Source organism: Larus michahellis, chromosome 2 (genome assembly GCF_964199755.1).
Source record: "Larus michahellis chromosome 2, bLarMic1.1, whole genome shotgun sequence".
NCBI classification, from domain to species: Eukaryota; Metazoa; Chordata; class Aves; order Charadriiformes; family Laridae; genus Larus; species Larus michahellis.
The window spans coordinates 104,601,783-104,617,311 of record NC_133897.1 but is presented as its reverse complement, the minus strand read 5'-3'; the positions used below and the strand labels follow the sequence as shown (position 1 = coordinate 104,617,311).

Below are 15,529 nucleotides of genomic sequence, written 5' to 3'. Positions count from 1 at the left end.
CAATTAAACTGAACAGGTTGCTCCCTGTAATACAAAGAATTGAAGTTAAGGATCATACCATTGCTGACAGTTAAAAAGCATTGTATGCAGCCACTCAGGCCAACATCTGGAGGCTTCTCTGAAGAGAAACCAGAATGAAGACAGACAAAATTCCTAATGCAAAAACTAGTAAGTCATTTGCTTTGCCACCCAAGGTACCTATGGCCATATTCTCACTACTGTGAGATGATGTCCAAAATGACAAATTAAGAAGAAACAAAGGGACTGCACTTAGGAAGCAAAAATCCAAACTCATGACACTTGAATGGTCAAGACCCTACAAAACCCATCTCAAGCTTCATGTGGACACTTGGTATTATGACACAGGCCATTCAAAGAAGGGGCACCTAAAATTAGCTAAATTTTAAGTACTATTACAGGTATTGTGGTTACTAACTATTCCAGAAAGTCTTAGCATTCTGTAGCGCAGCATTTTCAAGGTATTCTTTGTCACTTAAGGCATTTATTTATGTGAAGTTGCAGCTTTCAGGTGGTGTTTTTCCAGGGTGCTCCAGTTTAACCTGTAGGACCTTATGACCAAAGAACTATCCATGTACTAATACAATCGTATGCTAGATTTGATTGATATTCTGACAATTACTTTTCAAAACAAACATACTGCCTGCATATGTAAGAACACCTTTACCACTAATCTTTGTTAATACTATTTTACATCCTGGACATTTTCAGTGTTTGCAATGGGTGACACTGTCAAGATGTAAGACACTACTAAAATTCAATTCATTGGATTTCCATAAATAAAGCCAGACATCTTTCACCTAATTTATTTAAGTTCCAATTTTTTCCAATTCCAAACAAAAGCTAAATACAAGTTTTAAACAGGTAAGCACTAGTTTTATCCAAAGGGAGCAGGCTTATGCAGTTTTACTCCAGTAAAGTACTCAAACCTTAAGCAGAGCCTTCTTTGTCATCAAAACTATACAGTAGTCTTCCTTTTATCATTGCACAATCTTAAAATGTTCTGTCAGAATCAACTTTTGACACTCCAAACACTATTTTACATTGTTTTATAATGTCTATTCCAAAAGAAAAAAAACAACCTCAATGGGTTTTCCATAAGAAATGTTTTAGAAACCAGTATTTCCTGTACAGTTCACCTGCACGTTTACAAGTCTCAACTCTCAAGAAAAAATAATCCTCTACCAACATTGTTTCTGCAGCTATTATTTTACTTTATTTTTAGCTGCTTTAGCGACTTCAGACTCCAGGTCTGCCTCATCTGTATAAACGCATCCAACTCAAAAGAATACTTTTATACAGTTATACAGCAACTTGGGGAAAGAGATCAAAAACGAAAGTGCCAGTACACTTAGACATGGCCCAGCAAAATAAAAGAGGCAAAAAATGCCTACACATTAAATGAGATGCTTTTTTTTTTTAAAGAAAGATTTCTTTCCCACATTTACTTCCTATAGTAATAGCCACTTTTCTGTTCATTAAAATGAATGATAGTGCTCTTTGATACAATCATTAACAACAAAGCTATAAGGCTTTTATACCCGTTACATTCACTTCTCACCCTCCAAATACTGATGGTTAACATTATAGATGTTAGGGGGCATGACCAGCACAAATGGGAACACCACCACAAATGATCACCTTGTGCTTTCGGATACATTTGTTTCAGTGTACAGTCCCTTCATTTCACATTTTAGTAAGATGCTGATGCAGTGCAGAAGCGTGCAGAGCATCCTCTCTTTCACAAGGTCCATGCAGAAAACATCTAAAAAAAATTGTAAAGTTCTGAGATACAAATGATAAAAAAAATCCAGGATGATCAAGTTTCACAATGTACAGTGTTCTGAACATGAGTCCATTTTCTTCTAAATTCTGAAAGAATAAAGTGGTGAGGAAAGTGAAAATCCACTGCTGCGTTCTGTGATCTTCCCCATTTTGCTGGCCAGTACCTTACTCTGGCATGTAAGGACGGAGGTGATCCTCTATGGTACCAACCGTCCAGTGAGTGAGCTGCTCCTGTGGCAGGTACAGGCAGATGCTGCATAACTTGAAGATTGTAGCTTTGTTTTTTGGAGTCTAGAGGCAAAGAAAACCCAAAGAAAAGCTATTAAACACGAAAGTTAACTCAAGACTAATAGGCAGACCCCCCAGCAGATCTAGCCCAATTACCAGCTTGCTGCTGGCTGTGGAGGAACAACATATACATTTAAAAGCCACTGTTCCATCCGTACAAACAGCCTGAACTCAAAATAAGTCTGCGAGCTCTAATGCCTAAAATATTTTCCTTATTCTGTTCATTCTTCACTTGAATAATTTCTGTAATATCAGCCAAATTAAGACAGTGGTTTAATTTTTCCAAAACACTATTTTATATCTTGTTTTTTAATATAAGAACATTAAATTAGTTCTACGTGAAGACATCTGTGGCACGTAGCTGGTTTTTGCATGTGAGAATCCTATTTATAGCACAATTTTCCTCTGAAACTGCTAAGTGCAAGCATGAATGCATGATCAATTTTTCTATTTGAGTATTTTGCAATAGAAGTACTGATGTTCCTAAGAAAAAGCCTTTTATGATTAAAACACACTTCTAGAATGATGAGTAAAATAAGCTTACCTGCAAGTGCTGTCTGTCAATGAAGAGAAACACTGACTGGTTAGGGTTGTTGACAACAATTCCAGTCTTGTCCTTTCGGCTCAGAACATGCAGAAACTGTTTTTCATAGTCACCATGATGAAATTCAAACTTGGCCTGCATTGTGTGCGCAAGAGGAGTAAAATATTTATTAAGCTAAAGCTCACATTTAACCAATTAATTTCCTTCAATCTGGGGCTTTATAACCACTGTTGTTTCCTTCCTTTTCTCATCTATGAAAAGCAGAAAATGGGGACCACAGCAACGATGACACACTTGCGTCTTGCCAGAATTTGAAGAATTCCCTAGTTCTGTTCTGCCAACACTGACATTAGTCATTGCAATGATGTATTAATAATTCAAAGGTACCACTTTAACTGCATATATAAAACCAGATTTAGCTTGTTCTGTCAAAACATCCCTGTGCATCAACAATACAGCATATTTCTTCCAATAACTGACTACAATTGCGGAACCAGCACAAAAAATACATATAACACTGTTCAAAAATCTGAATGTAAACAGCTGAAACTAGCTACTGAAAAAATGGTGTAAGATGTTTGAAGTTTATTTCAAGGTAAAATTATAACGCAAGAATTCCACCCACCTCAGACCCTCTTTCATCTAACAAAATAGAGCAGCTTGGGGTACTCACAGAATCTTAATGACACCGTCATATTTAGACAAAGAATCAACTGTATTAAGAGCCATATCTAATTTACTTCTACAAATGCTAACATCCTATATGTATTTATACATGTATGTCATTTGCAAAGGTCCTTCAGATGCTTAAATTTGGAAGTGCTAATATAACAGTGCATAAAGATAGCAAGCAGAATTCGGCACTAAAAACATTGACTGCTTTATAAAATAAAACCAGACAGCTTACTTTCTATCATCCACAGAAGTCACATACCTTATCAGCTTATGGGTTAAGAGATACAGTATTTGTCCTCCCCTCCAGGTGTTAGTTACTTATTGACATTAAAAAACAAAACCAAATACCTGAACAGGCCTAAAGGGTTCATCAGATCCCTTCCACCGAGAAAACAGGAGACAGACTATCTTCTCAATATCATTACGAGGCCAAAGAATGAAGTCCATCTCCTGGGTACAGCCGATAACATCCTGTAAGTAGTAAAGTTCTGTACTTACATTCCTTCCATCAGTCAAAGATACAGATAAGCAACTTATCTATATAGGCATGTAATTTAAAGATGGCACTTATTACCATGTTTGTGCAATTTTCCATTTGTATTACTCAGCACAACTAAAGTCCTCCTTGCCTTCCGTTAAGTTTTAATACCAGTATCCACTTACTATAAATTCCAGCTTTAAGAAAACATCAAAGATTGTCTATTTTCTAATACCATAAAGCAAAACGACCTAGTTGTACCACAAGAACTGTTGCAAGAATTAACACATGCCTACTAAAGGACGAGGATGGCAAGATGATGTTCATTCCCAAGGCATATTTGAATGAGACAGATGAAAGGTAAAGCTTCAGCACTACACATTTAAACACAATTTCAGAATACATATGCTGTTACCCTTCAAACCAGACCCCATAAACACACACTTTCAGAACAGAACCCTCATGCAGCAAAAAAGCAGAGAAAATAACAGCAGGATTAGCCTTAACATTCACAAAGAAAAGCGTAAGTGTTGAAAACAAACTAAAATTCATCAAGAGTAACTTTACCCTGCGCATAGACTGGTAGCGGGGCGCGTGAAGCTGTACTACATCCTTCTGCAGAAGCTCTAAGGAACTTTCCAAAGAATAGCTGGAATCCCGCACACCTTTCAGGATATTTTCTTCATAATTATTGGTCATGACTGGTATCACTTCAGACACTTCAAAAAGCGCTGACTTTTTCTTCTAAAAAAAATAAAAGACAGGTTACATTAAGATTACAATCCTTTCTAGGCAATCATAGATAGCAGTTCATTTTGGAACGGCATGATTTTCTGTTAGCGTTCACGTGTAAAGTGCACATCACGTAAGTTCGGACTTTGATGCAAACCACACAAATTGACATGCAAAACTTTACGAATTAAACAGAATCAGTCCAACAACTTTTTCTAAAAAAAAGTTGAACATACTTTTGTACTCTACAAAGATACAGATTTACACACCAATCTTGCAAACAATAAAGCTGTATCTAAGCATTAACAGAACTGCCCTTTTATCATGTAGAATACAGGGCTCCGGGCTGACCAAGAGGCCTCTGCAAGCTTCTCTTCACAAATCAAGTAACACTTCCCCTCCCCGCCACCCTTTGCAATACTTTAAGGTTGGCCTTTTTCATAAAAAGTGAAGTCTTTCAATGCCACATTAGGTAACGGTGGGTGACAATCCAATCTGAAGTTAGCTACAAGTCATAACCTCCTCAAAGAAGGACTAATTTGCTAAATAAAACTTTCATACTCAATACAAATATTTCAGTATCTCTCAAGCAAGGCCAAAACATTACAGGGAATTTGGAAAAGCAGTTTTTGCTGTATGTAAAAATCACTTAAAGTTGCCTGTCTGCTTCCAACAGCTTTCTTATAGCTCATGAAAATTATTGATCTATTTAAGAACTACATGACAGCCAAAGCATATTTTCTCAAATAAGACTCCACACCCCCTAGCCAGAACACACGTAACAGGCAACCATTTGCTGACCAAGCTAGGCCAAGCTAAATTCCTACTTTCACACAATGATAGGAGTTAGAAGGGACCTCTGGAGATCATCTAGTCCAGCCCCCTACTGGATGGACATCTTCACTGTGATATAAGCAAGTTTTATAGGATTTAAAACAGGCATTTGCAATGAATTCCTACAAAGCAACAAGAAAGTATTGTGACTGCTACAACTAAAACCACTAAAGTCACATCATATAAGAAAATCTAATTGTTATCACTGCTTAAACTTTCATATTTCTCTTTATTATTATGAGACAGTACCAAGAAGTTACACTCCACTATATCCACCTCTGTTTGCACTAGAACTGATGAAAAAAAAGCAAGTTGAACTTAGAAATTTCAAGGAAACTTTTCAATGAAAAATGTTCAAAGAACAGAGTCTTCATTAAAAAGCATAACTATTACAGCGAATGCAAAACTATACATCTGAGGGGATTAAAAAATTTCAGTGTTCATATACTGCATTATGTAGTCTGTTGCCCTTTCCTTCTATCTTCACTTCCTCATCATTTGTTCAGCACATTCACTTACTAAAGCATCTACTTTTCCTCACCTTCTGTGGATGGAAACTCTCCTACAATTCTGAGTCTACAGTTAGCTTTAGAAACACCACCAGCCTCCCCACCCTGGCCCAGATGTGCGGCAGCAGCAGACAAGGCAAGGAAGCCAATAAAGACTTCCTCCTTCCCCTCTCTGCTCCCTTTCAAAATGGTAGCAGCAGTTTCACATATGCCTGCACGCTTGGGCCATTTCAGTATTGCATTTTGCAACTCCTCCCTTCAACTCTGCCGGGTTTTCCCTTCTGCTTTAACCAGATAAACACAGCAACCTTAGCAACCACTCCAGCCAGGTCTGACTTTTCAACTCAACTGTTCATAGCCAGCAATTATGCAATTCAGACCCCAACGAGGCTTACCGAATTACAGCATTAACTTCTAAAAATATGTACCCAATACAGAAGTTACCAATAATCATTTAAGAGGTACTAGCACCCTCTGCATTACAAAACTACAAGCGTACTAAAAGCTAAAATGACAAACATTAACTAAGTAAATATTATCACAGTTAGCAATTAAAAAAAAAATGTTTAAAAGTCAATGGAATCTATTAAGGATAAACCATAAGATGCAACCAGGCAGCAAGATTTTGCACAGTACAGTTAACACACATTGCAACAGACCCCACAGTAAGAGAAATATTAAAACCAAGTTACCTTGTCTTTGAACACAAAGGCAATGTACATCTTGAAGTCAAACTGGTCAGCTAAAGATTCTTTTTTCTTTCTAAGCTGAGCACGAAGTCTGTTCAGAGCTTGTTTCTTCCGGGAGTTTGGGTCCCCCATTTTGTAATACAGGTGGTACTAAAGCCTTTGGAAACTGTCGCTAAACTATGGGCACCTTTTCATAAGACTCAAGTACAACAGAAACAAGTCGTTTTACTCCTGCTAATACGACTGAATAGATAAAACGCGAATGTAACCCAAAACCGCACCTCAGGCAATATTTTACGAGAATGTTGTATTGGATGGGTCAAGAAACAAAGTAAGTAGCTGTCCAGCCATGGCTGGACAAGAGATTTTACAATAAACCAACAAAAAAAAACCCTAAGAATTCTGAAGAAAAAAATTTGAACAGTTTAGCCGCAGGAATAAGTGGGTAAGAATGAAAAAGAAAACAAATCTTATCACAATTTATGTGTACAATAAAAAGCAACTGGCACAAGCCCAATCCATGGGGGGGGTATTTTTGCTCTGCTTACAAAAAAAAAAAGCTGAAATTACAAATTGCGTTTTACCCCAGCCAGATTCATGACTCTACTGATTATTATTCTCAGCTTTCCACTATTGCTATGTTGCCCGTCTTTTTTTTCCTTTAGAATTATTACACTTGGTGGAGAGCAGAGAAAAGGGTGCAAAGGAGGAGTGCACATCCTGGGAGATAGATTTCTCTGCCAACAACAAAATCAACTACAGACAACACAGTGCTGGTTTGCAGGGGAGCAAAGAGAAAAAACAGCGGAGTGATTTCTAACTTCATCCTGCTCATCACCAGGCACATCACTGCCCTGAGGCTACTGCTGCCAAAAAGAAGAGGGATCATGATGGCCAAAGACGAGGGGCAGGCAGGGGTTCAAGGGACAGTATTATCTCACCTAGAGACTAAAAACCCAAGCCAGTACCCCACACCCGGGCTCCTTACCGGTGGGAGAGCCCTACATCCCCCAACACCTCGCACGCTCCCTGGGCTGCTGATCCCCCGGGGATCCTTCTCTCTCTGCTGCTGCTGCACTCCACAGCGAGCAGGGTTAGCCGAGGCCGTGCATGGCCAATGCTCTTCGCTTCTCCTTAGGCCTCTCTCTACAGGAGACGGCAGAGGCTGCGGCGGGCGGCCTGGGCCCAGGGCAGCGGGGCGGACACCCGCAGTCGCACGGCCTCTCCCCTCTCACTTCATGGTCACGTCTCAGAACACATGGAGAGCTTTGCTCCTGCTCCTCTCCCAAAACGGGTTTTCGGTGTCAAAAAAATAAAATAAATTTTTTGTGAGGTTCTTCTAAATTGCAAGTCTAGGCTGCAATTTTAAACCTCTGAAACACCCTCCCCTCCCCAAAAGCAAATCCCCAGTTATCAGGTTATTTTTTTCCTCTCTCCAGACATTTTTTCCCCCCCCAGGTGTTTGATTAGACGGGGTTGAAAGTTTTTAAGGTTAGCAAATTCGCTGGACCAGGTTAAGAAAAGGGGAAAAAAGTATTTCCCCTTGCTCTCCTGACAAAAATAAGGGGGGAACAAAAAAGGAAAACAGAAACTAAAAAAAAAAAAAGGAACCCCTCCCAAAACTTCCCCCCCCCAACTGAAGCAAGAGACTGAGAGACTCAGACAAGAGGCCGAGACCGTGGCCCGCTCGCTACCCGCAGCCGGCGGGCGCAGGAGGAGCAGTGGAGGCGGCGGCGCTGCAAGCAGCACGGAGAGGAGCCATGTCAAGATAAAGCCACGAAACCGCGGAGCCCCCCCATCCCTGCCGCACTGGACACGATGACCGGGCCGCCCGCTCTGCCGCTGCTCGGCCCCAACCTGGTCCCCATAGTCTAGCTCAGCGCCCCGGTGCCGGGGAGTGGGGAAATGGTGGCGGAGAAAGGAAGAGGAGGAGGAGAAGGAGGAAGAGGCGACGACGGCGGCAGCGGGAAGAGGAGGAGACGGCGGCGGGTCCCTGCGCTAGTGGCTCCTACGGAGGGCGGCGGGCATAGAGATCCCGGAGCGGCTGCAGCGGAGGACGGAGACAGCCGGGAGGAGGATGGAAGGGCTGAGGAGAGCCTCTCTTCGCCCAGACGGTCCCGGGACGTCCTCGAAGGCGACGGCCGGAGGGAACAGGAGCGCCTCGGTGTGCGCCTGTGCCCCGGCAGGGAGCGAGGGAGGGAGGGAGCGCGGAGAAGAACTGCGCAGCCCGCACCAACCTCGCAAAATGGCAGCGCCTGAGTCACACAGGCACCGCCCTGCCCGCACCGCGCATGCGCGCTCGGGCCGGCGCGTACCAAGCGCTTGGCTCCCCGTGGGGGGGGGAACAGAAACTTGCGCTAAAGGCAGGAAGGCTCAGGCCATAACAACGCCAGGCGCGGACGCTCCCTTTTCGCCTCGACAGCGAGGGGAGCGGAGCCGCGACGGAACCTCTCCCAGCCGCCGCCGCCGCGGTGAGGGGCCGGATCGCATTTCCCTGCTCACCCCCCCCCCCGCCAACCCTCCCCGCGCTGCCACGCCCCGTGTCACCGCCCTCACGGCCCCGCGTGATGCCGAGTAGGGCGCAGTCCGCGGGACAAGGACCCGGATGGAGTTGCTCAACGCGGTTTCGGGGCGGGGGGGGGGGGGGCAGGTAGGCAAAGCGGGAGGAGAGTGGCACCCCCCCCCCCCCCGAGGTGGTACCTGCGCGGAGAGCCCCCCTCCAGCGGCTGTTCCCCGGGGTCGGTGGGTCAGTCCCCCCTCCCCTGCCGGGGTGCCGCCGCGACCGAAGGGGTCGCTTAAACTTGTCCCAACCTGAAGCGTCGTGATGTAAGTGGTAAATAACAGCTTTTAAGTCTCGTAGCGGCTCGTTTTGTTAGGTTTCGTCGGGGGGGGGGGGGCTGAGCCCATCAGAACGTGTGTGAACTGAAATTAAAAAAAAAAACAAAACCAAACCCCCCCAAATCCAGTGGTTTTAGAACGTGACATGGCGGTGGTCCGCAGCACAAACCAGCGCCCAGCCTGTGCGTAGCAGCGCACGTCCCTCCCTGGTGCTGGTAACGCTTCCTGAGGAGGCTGTCTGCTTTTTATAACGAAGTCGCTGCCATTCCAGAGACTCAAAGCCAATCCTTGGAGAAAAGTAACCATTTTTGCTTCTCTACCACAAGGAAAGGCTTATGCCTCCCTCCTCTCGCCTTCCCTGTGGCGACAGAGAAGCGAGGACGTAGCTTACCTGGGTTCTTGAGGCCAGAGGCCTGCGGGAAGAGTCGCCATCTCTAGCACTCGGCGTCCATCTCTAGCGCTTGGTGTCCTGTCCCTCATCTGTCCCCTCAGGCGTGCCAGGGAAAGCCTCCACATCCCTAACTACCCAGGCTGGAGGTGCTTCCGAAGCGCCCAGCAGCATCGGTTTGCCCTGTGCCGCACCAGAGTGTGCTGAGGGGATGGTGACTCGCTGGACGGAGGCCACTGGGGTGAGTGAGGGCATCTCATCTACCTTCCCTCTGGAAGCTGATGCCTGTGACTCACCAGAACGGCAACGATATTTCAATGATTACAAGGAGAAGGCAGGCACAGGCACCATCTATCTGATTGGATTGTGTTTCAAAGCACACGTAGCGTGGTGATGGCACTCTCCAGTAAACTTCAGTAGGTTTCAGGGTGTTTTTCCCCTGGTCTTCATAAGAGTCATAGAATGGTTTGGGTTAGAAGGGAACTTGAAGATCATCTAGTTCCAACCCCCCTGCCATGGGCAGGGACACCTCCCATTAGACCAGGCTGCTCAAAGCCCCATCCAGCCTGGCCTTGAACACTTCCAGGGATGGGGCATCCACAGCTTCCCTGGGCAACCTGCTCCAGTGCCTCACCACCTTCAGAGCGAAGACATCTTGCTTGTCTCTGCTGGTTCCCTTGTTCTCTCCTGACATTCATATTAGTTATTTCCCTTTGGCACACCTTTTCCTTTACACACTTTCCCTTGGACACCTCGTTGGCTTTCCTCCTGCCTGTCTTGTCGTAGGCAGCTGCCGTGTTGCAGCCCTTAGACCTTGTTGTCTTCACCCGGTCTTAGTCCGGCCCTCTGATGCTAACGCTCCATCTTGCCTTCCCTGTCACAGGCATTACCCAAAATACCTGTTTGAACAGGAACTGAGCAGAAATAGGTAATTTTTACACACTTACACACTTACTGTTCTTCACTTGTAAAGGCAATGCCTATTAAAAACAACCCTGTATTTGGAGGCAAAAAGCAAAGCATCTAAACAGGAGTATTACATTAGCTCTGTGACTATTTCAAAATGCCAACATTTTTTAACTGTAATACCAGTCTGGCCTTAACGAGAGCTGTATTTAGATACCCGCTTTTTCAGTCAAAGCGGTTTTGTTTGCCGAGCTGCCCTGTACGGCATTTTGTGCTGCAGTCTGAAATTCCCTCCTGTGCCCGCTGCTATTTTAAGCCGTGACTCACACTTGGCCTGTGACCCTCTTTGTGCCAGCACAGCCGATGGGAAGGCAACCCGGCACAGCAGCGCTGCTTGATGTGGGGATTACCCCGGCACGGAGGACGTTCTGAGGGAACTGGCGCCTTGTCTGCCTTGTGGAGGAGAAAGGAAGTTTTCTTCCAGCCCAGTAACTCCAGCCGCCCTCCAGAGCACAGGGATGCCGCAACGGCTACTGCCCTTTGTCACGAGGCACGGGGCAGCTGCCCAGCCCCTGACTGAGGAAGGCATCCAAAAAATGTTGTCAAATGTAGTGCTGGCACAAGAACAGCTTTTCTTCTGGAGGACTTTCTAGAAGAGCTACGAGGAGGGGAATATATATACTTAGAGAAAATATATATATATATATACACACACATACAGTTAGAGGAAACAGGAGATCGAATACAGAGTATTACGTGTTAAGCAGCCACCAGCTGTCTTGTGCAAACTCAGGCTGCTCAAATCCTTTCACAACATTTCAGAAGGGGATGGGGAACTGAAATCACGCCAGGTTCCTTGTGCATAGGTTGCTGCCCCTCCTTTTATAGGCAACTACCTCCCTTACCCAACTCAGAAAAGATTTTTTTTCTCTTTGTTCATTGGCTAATAAAGATATGCTGACAACGTTTACACAAATGAGTACATCAACCAACCAAGGTACATTTATTGTACATATATGTGTAGAAATATCTGCGCTATTAAAGCCATGAGTCTTGTCCTACTTTTATACAGTTGTCCTTCTTTTCCTCCATTGTGCACAATGATGAAGCTCATATAGTAGAAAAATATCAGCATCTTAGTTAAAATATATATTATTAAGTATCATCTCTTAATGAATGGATAGTTAAAACTTAGCAAAACATGTATGTTATTGATCCATAATTTTCTTAATGAGGTAATTGTATATTATTGTTATGCTTCTTACCAGTTATGCAATGTTGTATCATTTATAAGAGAGGCTTGTGTGCCTGGAAGCTGGTGTGTGTTTTGCAATTATAACACTTGGTCAAATGACAGGCTGCCTGTCTTCAAATCTAGTTTACAACGATATAAGCTTTATCGTTAGGAAGAGAAATGTGCGTGGTATAAAAACCAAACCTGACAAGTAGGTTGTGGCAGTATATGCAAAATACATAATAGTTCTTTTTTTAGGCTTCAATCCCATTAGCACAGCAAAAATAGTGTTTCTTCTGCACATTAAATTCAGGCTGAGCAAAACAGTGAGTAGAGTGGGTGAGCTTCTGCTCGGTTAACATAAAAAAGACACATAAGCTGGTGTCCTTTAGTCTTTCTCCCACTCAAAGTGAGGAAGACTTTGTACGTCACTGTGTAGCTGCAGTCCTGTAGTCTTTGGGGAACCAAATGCATGCACATCCCTAGGGACTTCCGTCCCTGCAGCGGGGGGGTGACACTGTTCAGCCGTCATCCTGGAGAAACAGAGAATCAGGCAGCATAGGCAGTAGCCCGTGTGAAGGTAGGAAAGACCTCGTCACGAAAATATGTTTCTTGGGAAAGAAAGTGTTTGAGCAATGTAGTTCTGAGCAGCACTGCAAGTTTGGAATGTCTGGTTGCTTGTGTATTTTTTTCTTTTCTGCTCTGAAAAACTTGTTATTTTCTATTCACCATTTTATTGTTTCCTTGCTGCTTTCAGTGAAATTGAGCACTGTAGTTTTTTCACATTTCAGTTGCACAGTAAGTTGTGTTTTTTCTGTAAGTTAAAAAGGATTGATAACTTTATAGAAACACCTTGTTTGCTTTTTCCCCAAATTTATGTGATTTCAGTAATTCCTGTTTTCAAAATTAAATCTTTACTCATAAGCATGTGGGCAAGATGGTACTCTAATGCATCTGCTCTTAAGTTCCATCTTAATAATTAGTTACTTAAAACTTAAAAATTTCTAGTTAATAATTAGTTTTTAACGGATTGTAGCAAATTGTCTATGTTACAGACATAGTAGGAAGAGATGAAATGGATTGTTATCTTTCTGTTTATACTTTCCATGCATACTGTACTGTTTGTGTATGTTAGAAGTTGTATCAGCCCTGAAGCTACTTGCTTCAAAAACAGAACTATGATTAATTCAGTGCCAAATGTTTATGCATCAGACAAAAATAAATTAGTATTCTTTCTAAATTCAAACAAGACAAATTAGGTGGCAATTAAAACTCTTTCATATACTTCAGAATATACTGTGATTCACTCTCTTCTGCCTTTAGAGAAAACATTACTTTCTAAGACGTAACAGAAATGCTTTTGTGCAGGGAAATGTCAATGTTTAATGTGTAAAACATTCCTTACATCATGCTGTGGACAACTATATGTCCACTGCACAGGTATTGCTACAATATTAAGCTTTATTCATCACTTCCCTATGTCCTGCCTTCTAGGTGTAGGGCTGTGGTCATAAAATGGGCCATACATTCTTGGGCACATGAGGTATTGATCCTGCATCTTGGCTGAACTACACCTACTATCTTGCTGGGTTTGTTCCATCTTAATGTGTATGTATATATATACACACACATATATATACACACACTTAAATACACTTGATTATGTGTGTTCTCATTTTCTGCTTTCCTGACTCGTTTAGGAATGCTGAGTATATGCAGTTATGATGTCAGAAGTAACTAAAGGTTCTCAGTGCCTTGGCTGAGAAGATAGCTTCCCCAAACACTGACACCAAATCAATTGCCTCTTTGAGTATGGTAGTTATGATTTCTTTGTTTTGTATAACAAATGCACGTCCTCTCTCTAAAACTTTGCATTTCTTTTGAAAATGTCTGAAATGCACATTAAAAACAAGGATCCTTGCCTGCACTTTGTACATAAAGCTGCAATTCAAATTCCATTGCACAAAGTTTTTTGGCATCTGAAAGACTATTGACTCTGTCACTGTGCTGTGCCATCTTTAACTTGTGTTCTCGGTGATATGCAAATGCATTTGTCTTTATTAGACTTGTTTGATCTATCAAAAATAGACATGTCCTAATGTAGGTTTTGTGTTTGCTTCACATGTGCTTGCAAGAACAAAATTTGAAACAACTTGTTTTATTTGTTCAGTCTGTAAATAATATTCTAAATACTTGTAGTTGACAGAATTGAAATTAGATTAATAATTCCTAGCCTTTATAGTGAATGTTTAATTTTTAAATCTTAAAGCACTACATAAATGATGGTTTTTTTCAAGGTAAATTCATAGCTGAGGTTAGGACCTAACAGTGTTTTCAGGGATGTCTTAGTGACTCACACGGTACTTAACTAGGGAAAAATTCAGAAGGTGAGATGTAGATTTTTCTTTTAACCTTTCACCTCTGAAGCACTACGGATTACTATTCACAGGAAAATCTGTTATTCAAATACATGAAAATTGCAGATTCTCTGGAGACATTTAGTTAATAGCAGTGGCCATCTTTGAGAATCGGCTTGCATTATGAATTACACCTGCATCGTGCTGTGTATATAATCCTTTCTTTGGACAGAGTTTCATTAGCATGCAGCCTTCCGTGATGATTAACCTAGGGAAAAGAAGGCAAATCATGAACTTCTTGTGGGTTAGACACGAAACATTCTTCTATACAACATTAATACCCCAGAAACAAGACACTGAGACAGGGGAAGCATCAGGCAACATAATGCCACGCTGCCACCTAGTGTCACCGGGCGGGTTGCGGGGAGCCGTTTTATCCCTTAGATGAATGGTCTTTTTGTTGGACAGAAGGGCCAAGTGAAGAGCAGAAAGGGACCCTGAGGGCCACAGTTCCTGTTCGTTGTCTCAGAGATCCCAAACCCAGCCTGGAGCTTCCTTCCCGGGACCCTTTTGCAGGGCTTGCGCCCAGAGCAGGACCAAGATAAGACATTCGCGTGCTTCTGAGGCACAACATTGCACTGAGTCCCTTGACCCTCTCCACAGTAGCTATAAGCAAGACTGGCAAACTGGTAACAATGGATGAGGAGAAGGCTGAGGTACTCTACAACTTTTTACCTCAGGCTTCACTGGCAACCTCTCTCCCCACACCTCTTGAGTGGATGGACTGCAAGGCAGGGACTGGGGGAGAAAAATCCTTCCACTGTAACAGAAGATCAGGTTCGTGACCACCTGAGGAACCTGATCATACAGAAGTCTATGGGACCTGATGAGATGCATCCCAGAGTCCTGAGGGAACTGGCTGATGCAGTTGCCAAGCCACTCTCCATGACATTTGAAAAGCCATGGCAGTCAGGTGAAGTGTCCAGTGACTGGAAAAGGGGAAACATTGCACCCATTTTTTAAAAGGGTAGAAAGGAGGATCCTGGGAACTACCGACCTGTCGCCTCACCTCTGTGCCTGGGAAGATCATGGAATGGATCTTCCTAGAAGTGATGCTTAAGTCACATGGAGGACAGGGAGGTGATTTGAGACAGGCTTCACCAAGAGCAAGTCCTGCCTGACCAATCTAGTAGCCTTCTATGATGGAGTGACTACATCAGTGGATGAGGGAAGAGCTACAGATGTCACCTATCT

The 15,529-nt window shown here is 43.1% G+C and overlaps 1 protein-coding gene across 2 annotated transcripts; it reads right to left on the bottom strand.

The window, feature by feature from the left end:
* Positions 1-798: 798 nt before the first annotated feature.
* On the bottom strand, positions 799-8,836 carry C2H6orf62 (chromosome 2 C6orf62 homolog). 2 transcript variants are annotated; one of them, XM_074576497.1, is made up of 5 exons: positions 6,556-8,836; positions 4,356-4,532; positions 3,659-3,781; positions 2,636-2,770; positions 799-2,094 (listed from the first exon to the last, which is right to left on the bottom strand). In XM_074576497.1, the coding sequence occupies exons 1-5, from the start codon at positions 6,682-6,684 to the stop codon at positions 1,969-1,971; spliced, it is 690 nt and encodes a 229-aa protein (XP_074432598.1). In that variant the 5' UTR covers positions 6,685-8,836; the 3' UTR covers positions 799-1,968. The 2 variants fall into 2 exon arrangements, with proteins under 2 accessions (XP_074432598.1, XP_074432599.1); XM_074576498.1 differs by having other exon boundaries at positions 799-1,783; positions 6,556-8,816.
* Positions 8,837-15,529: the final 6,693 nt, after the last annotated feature.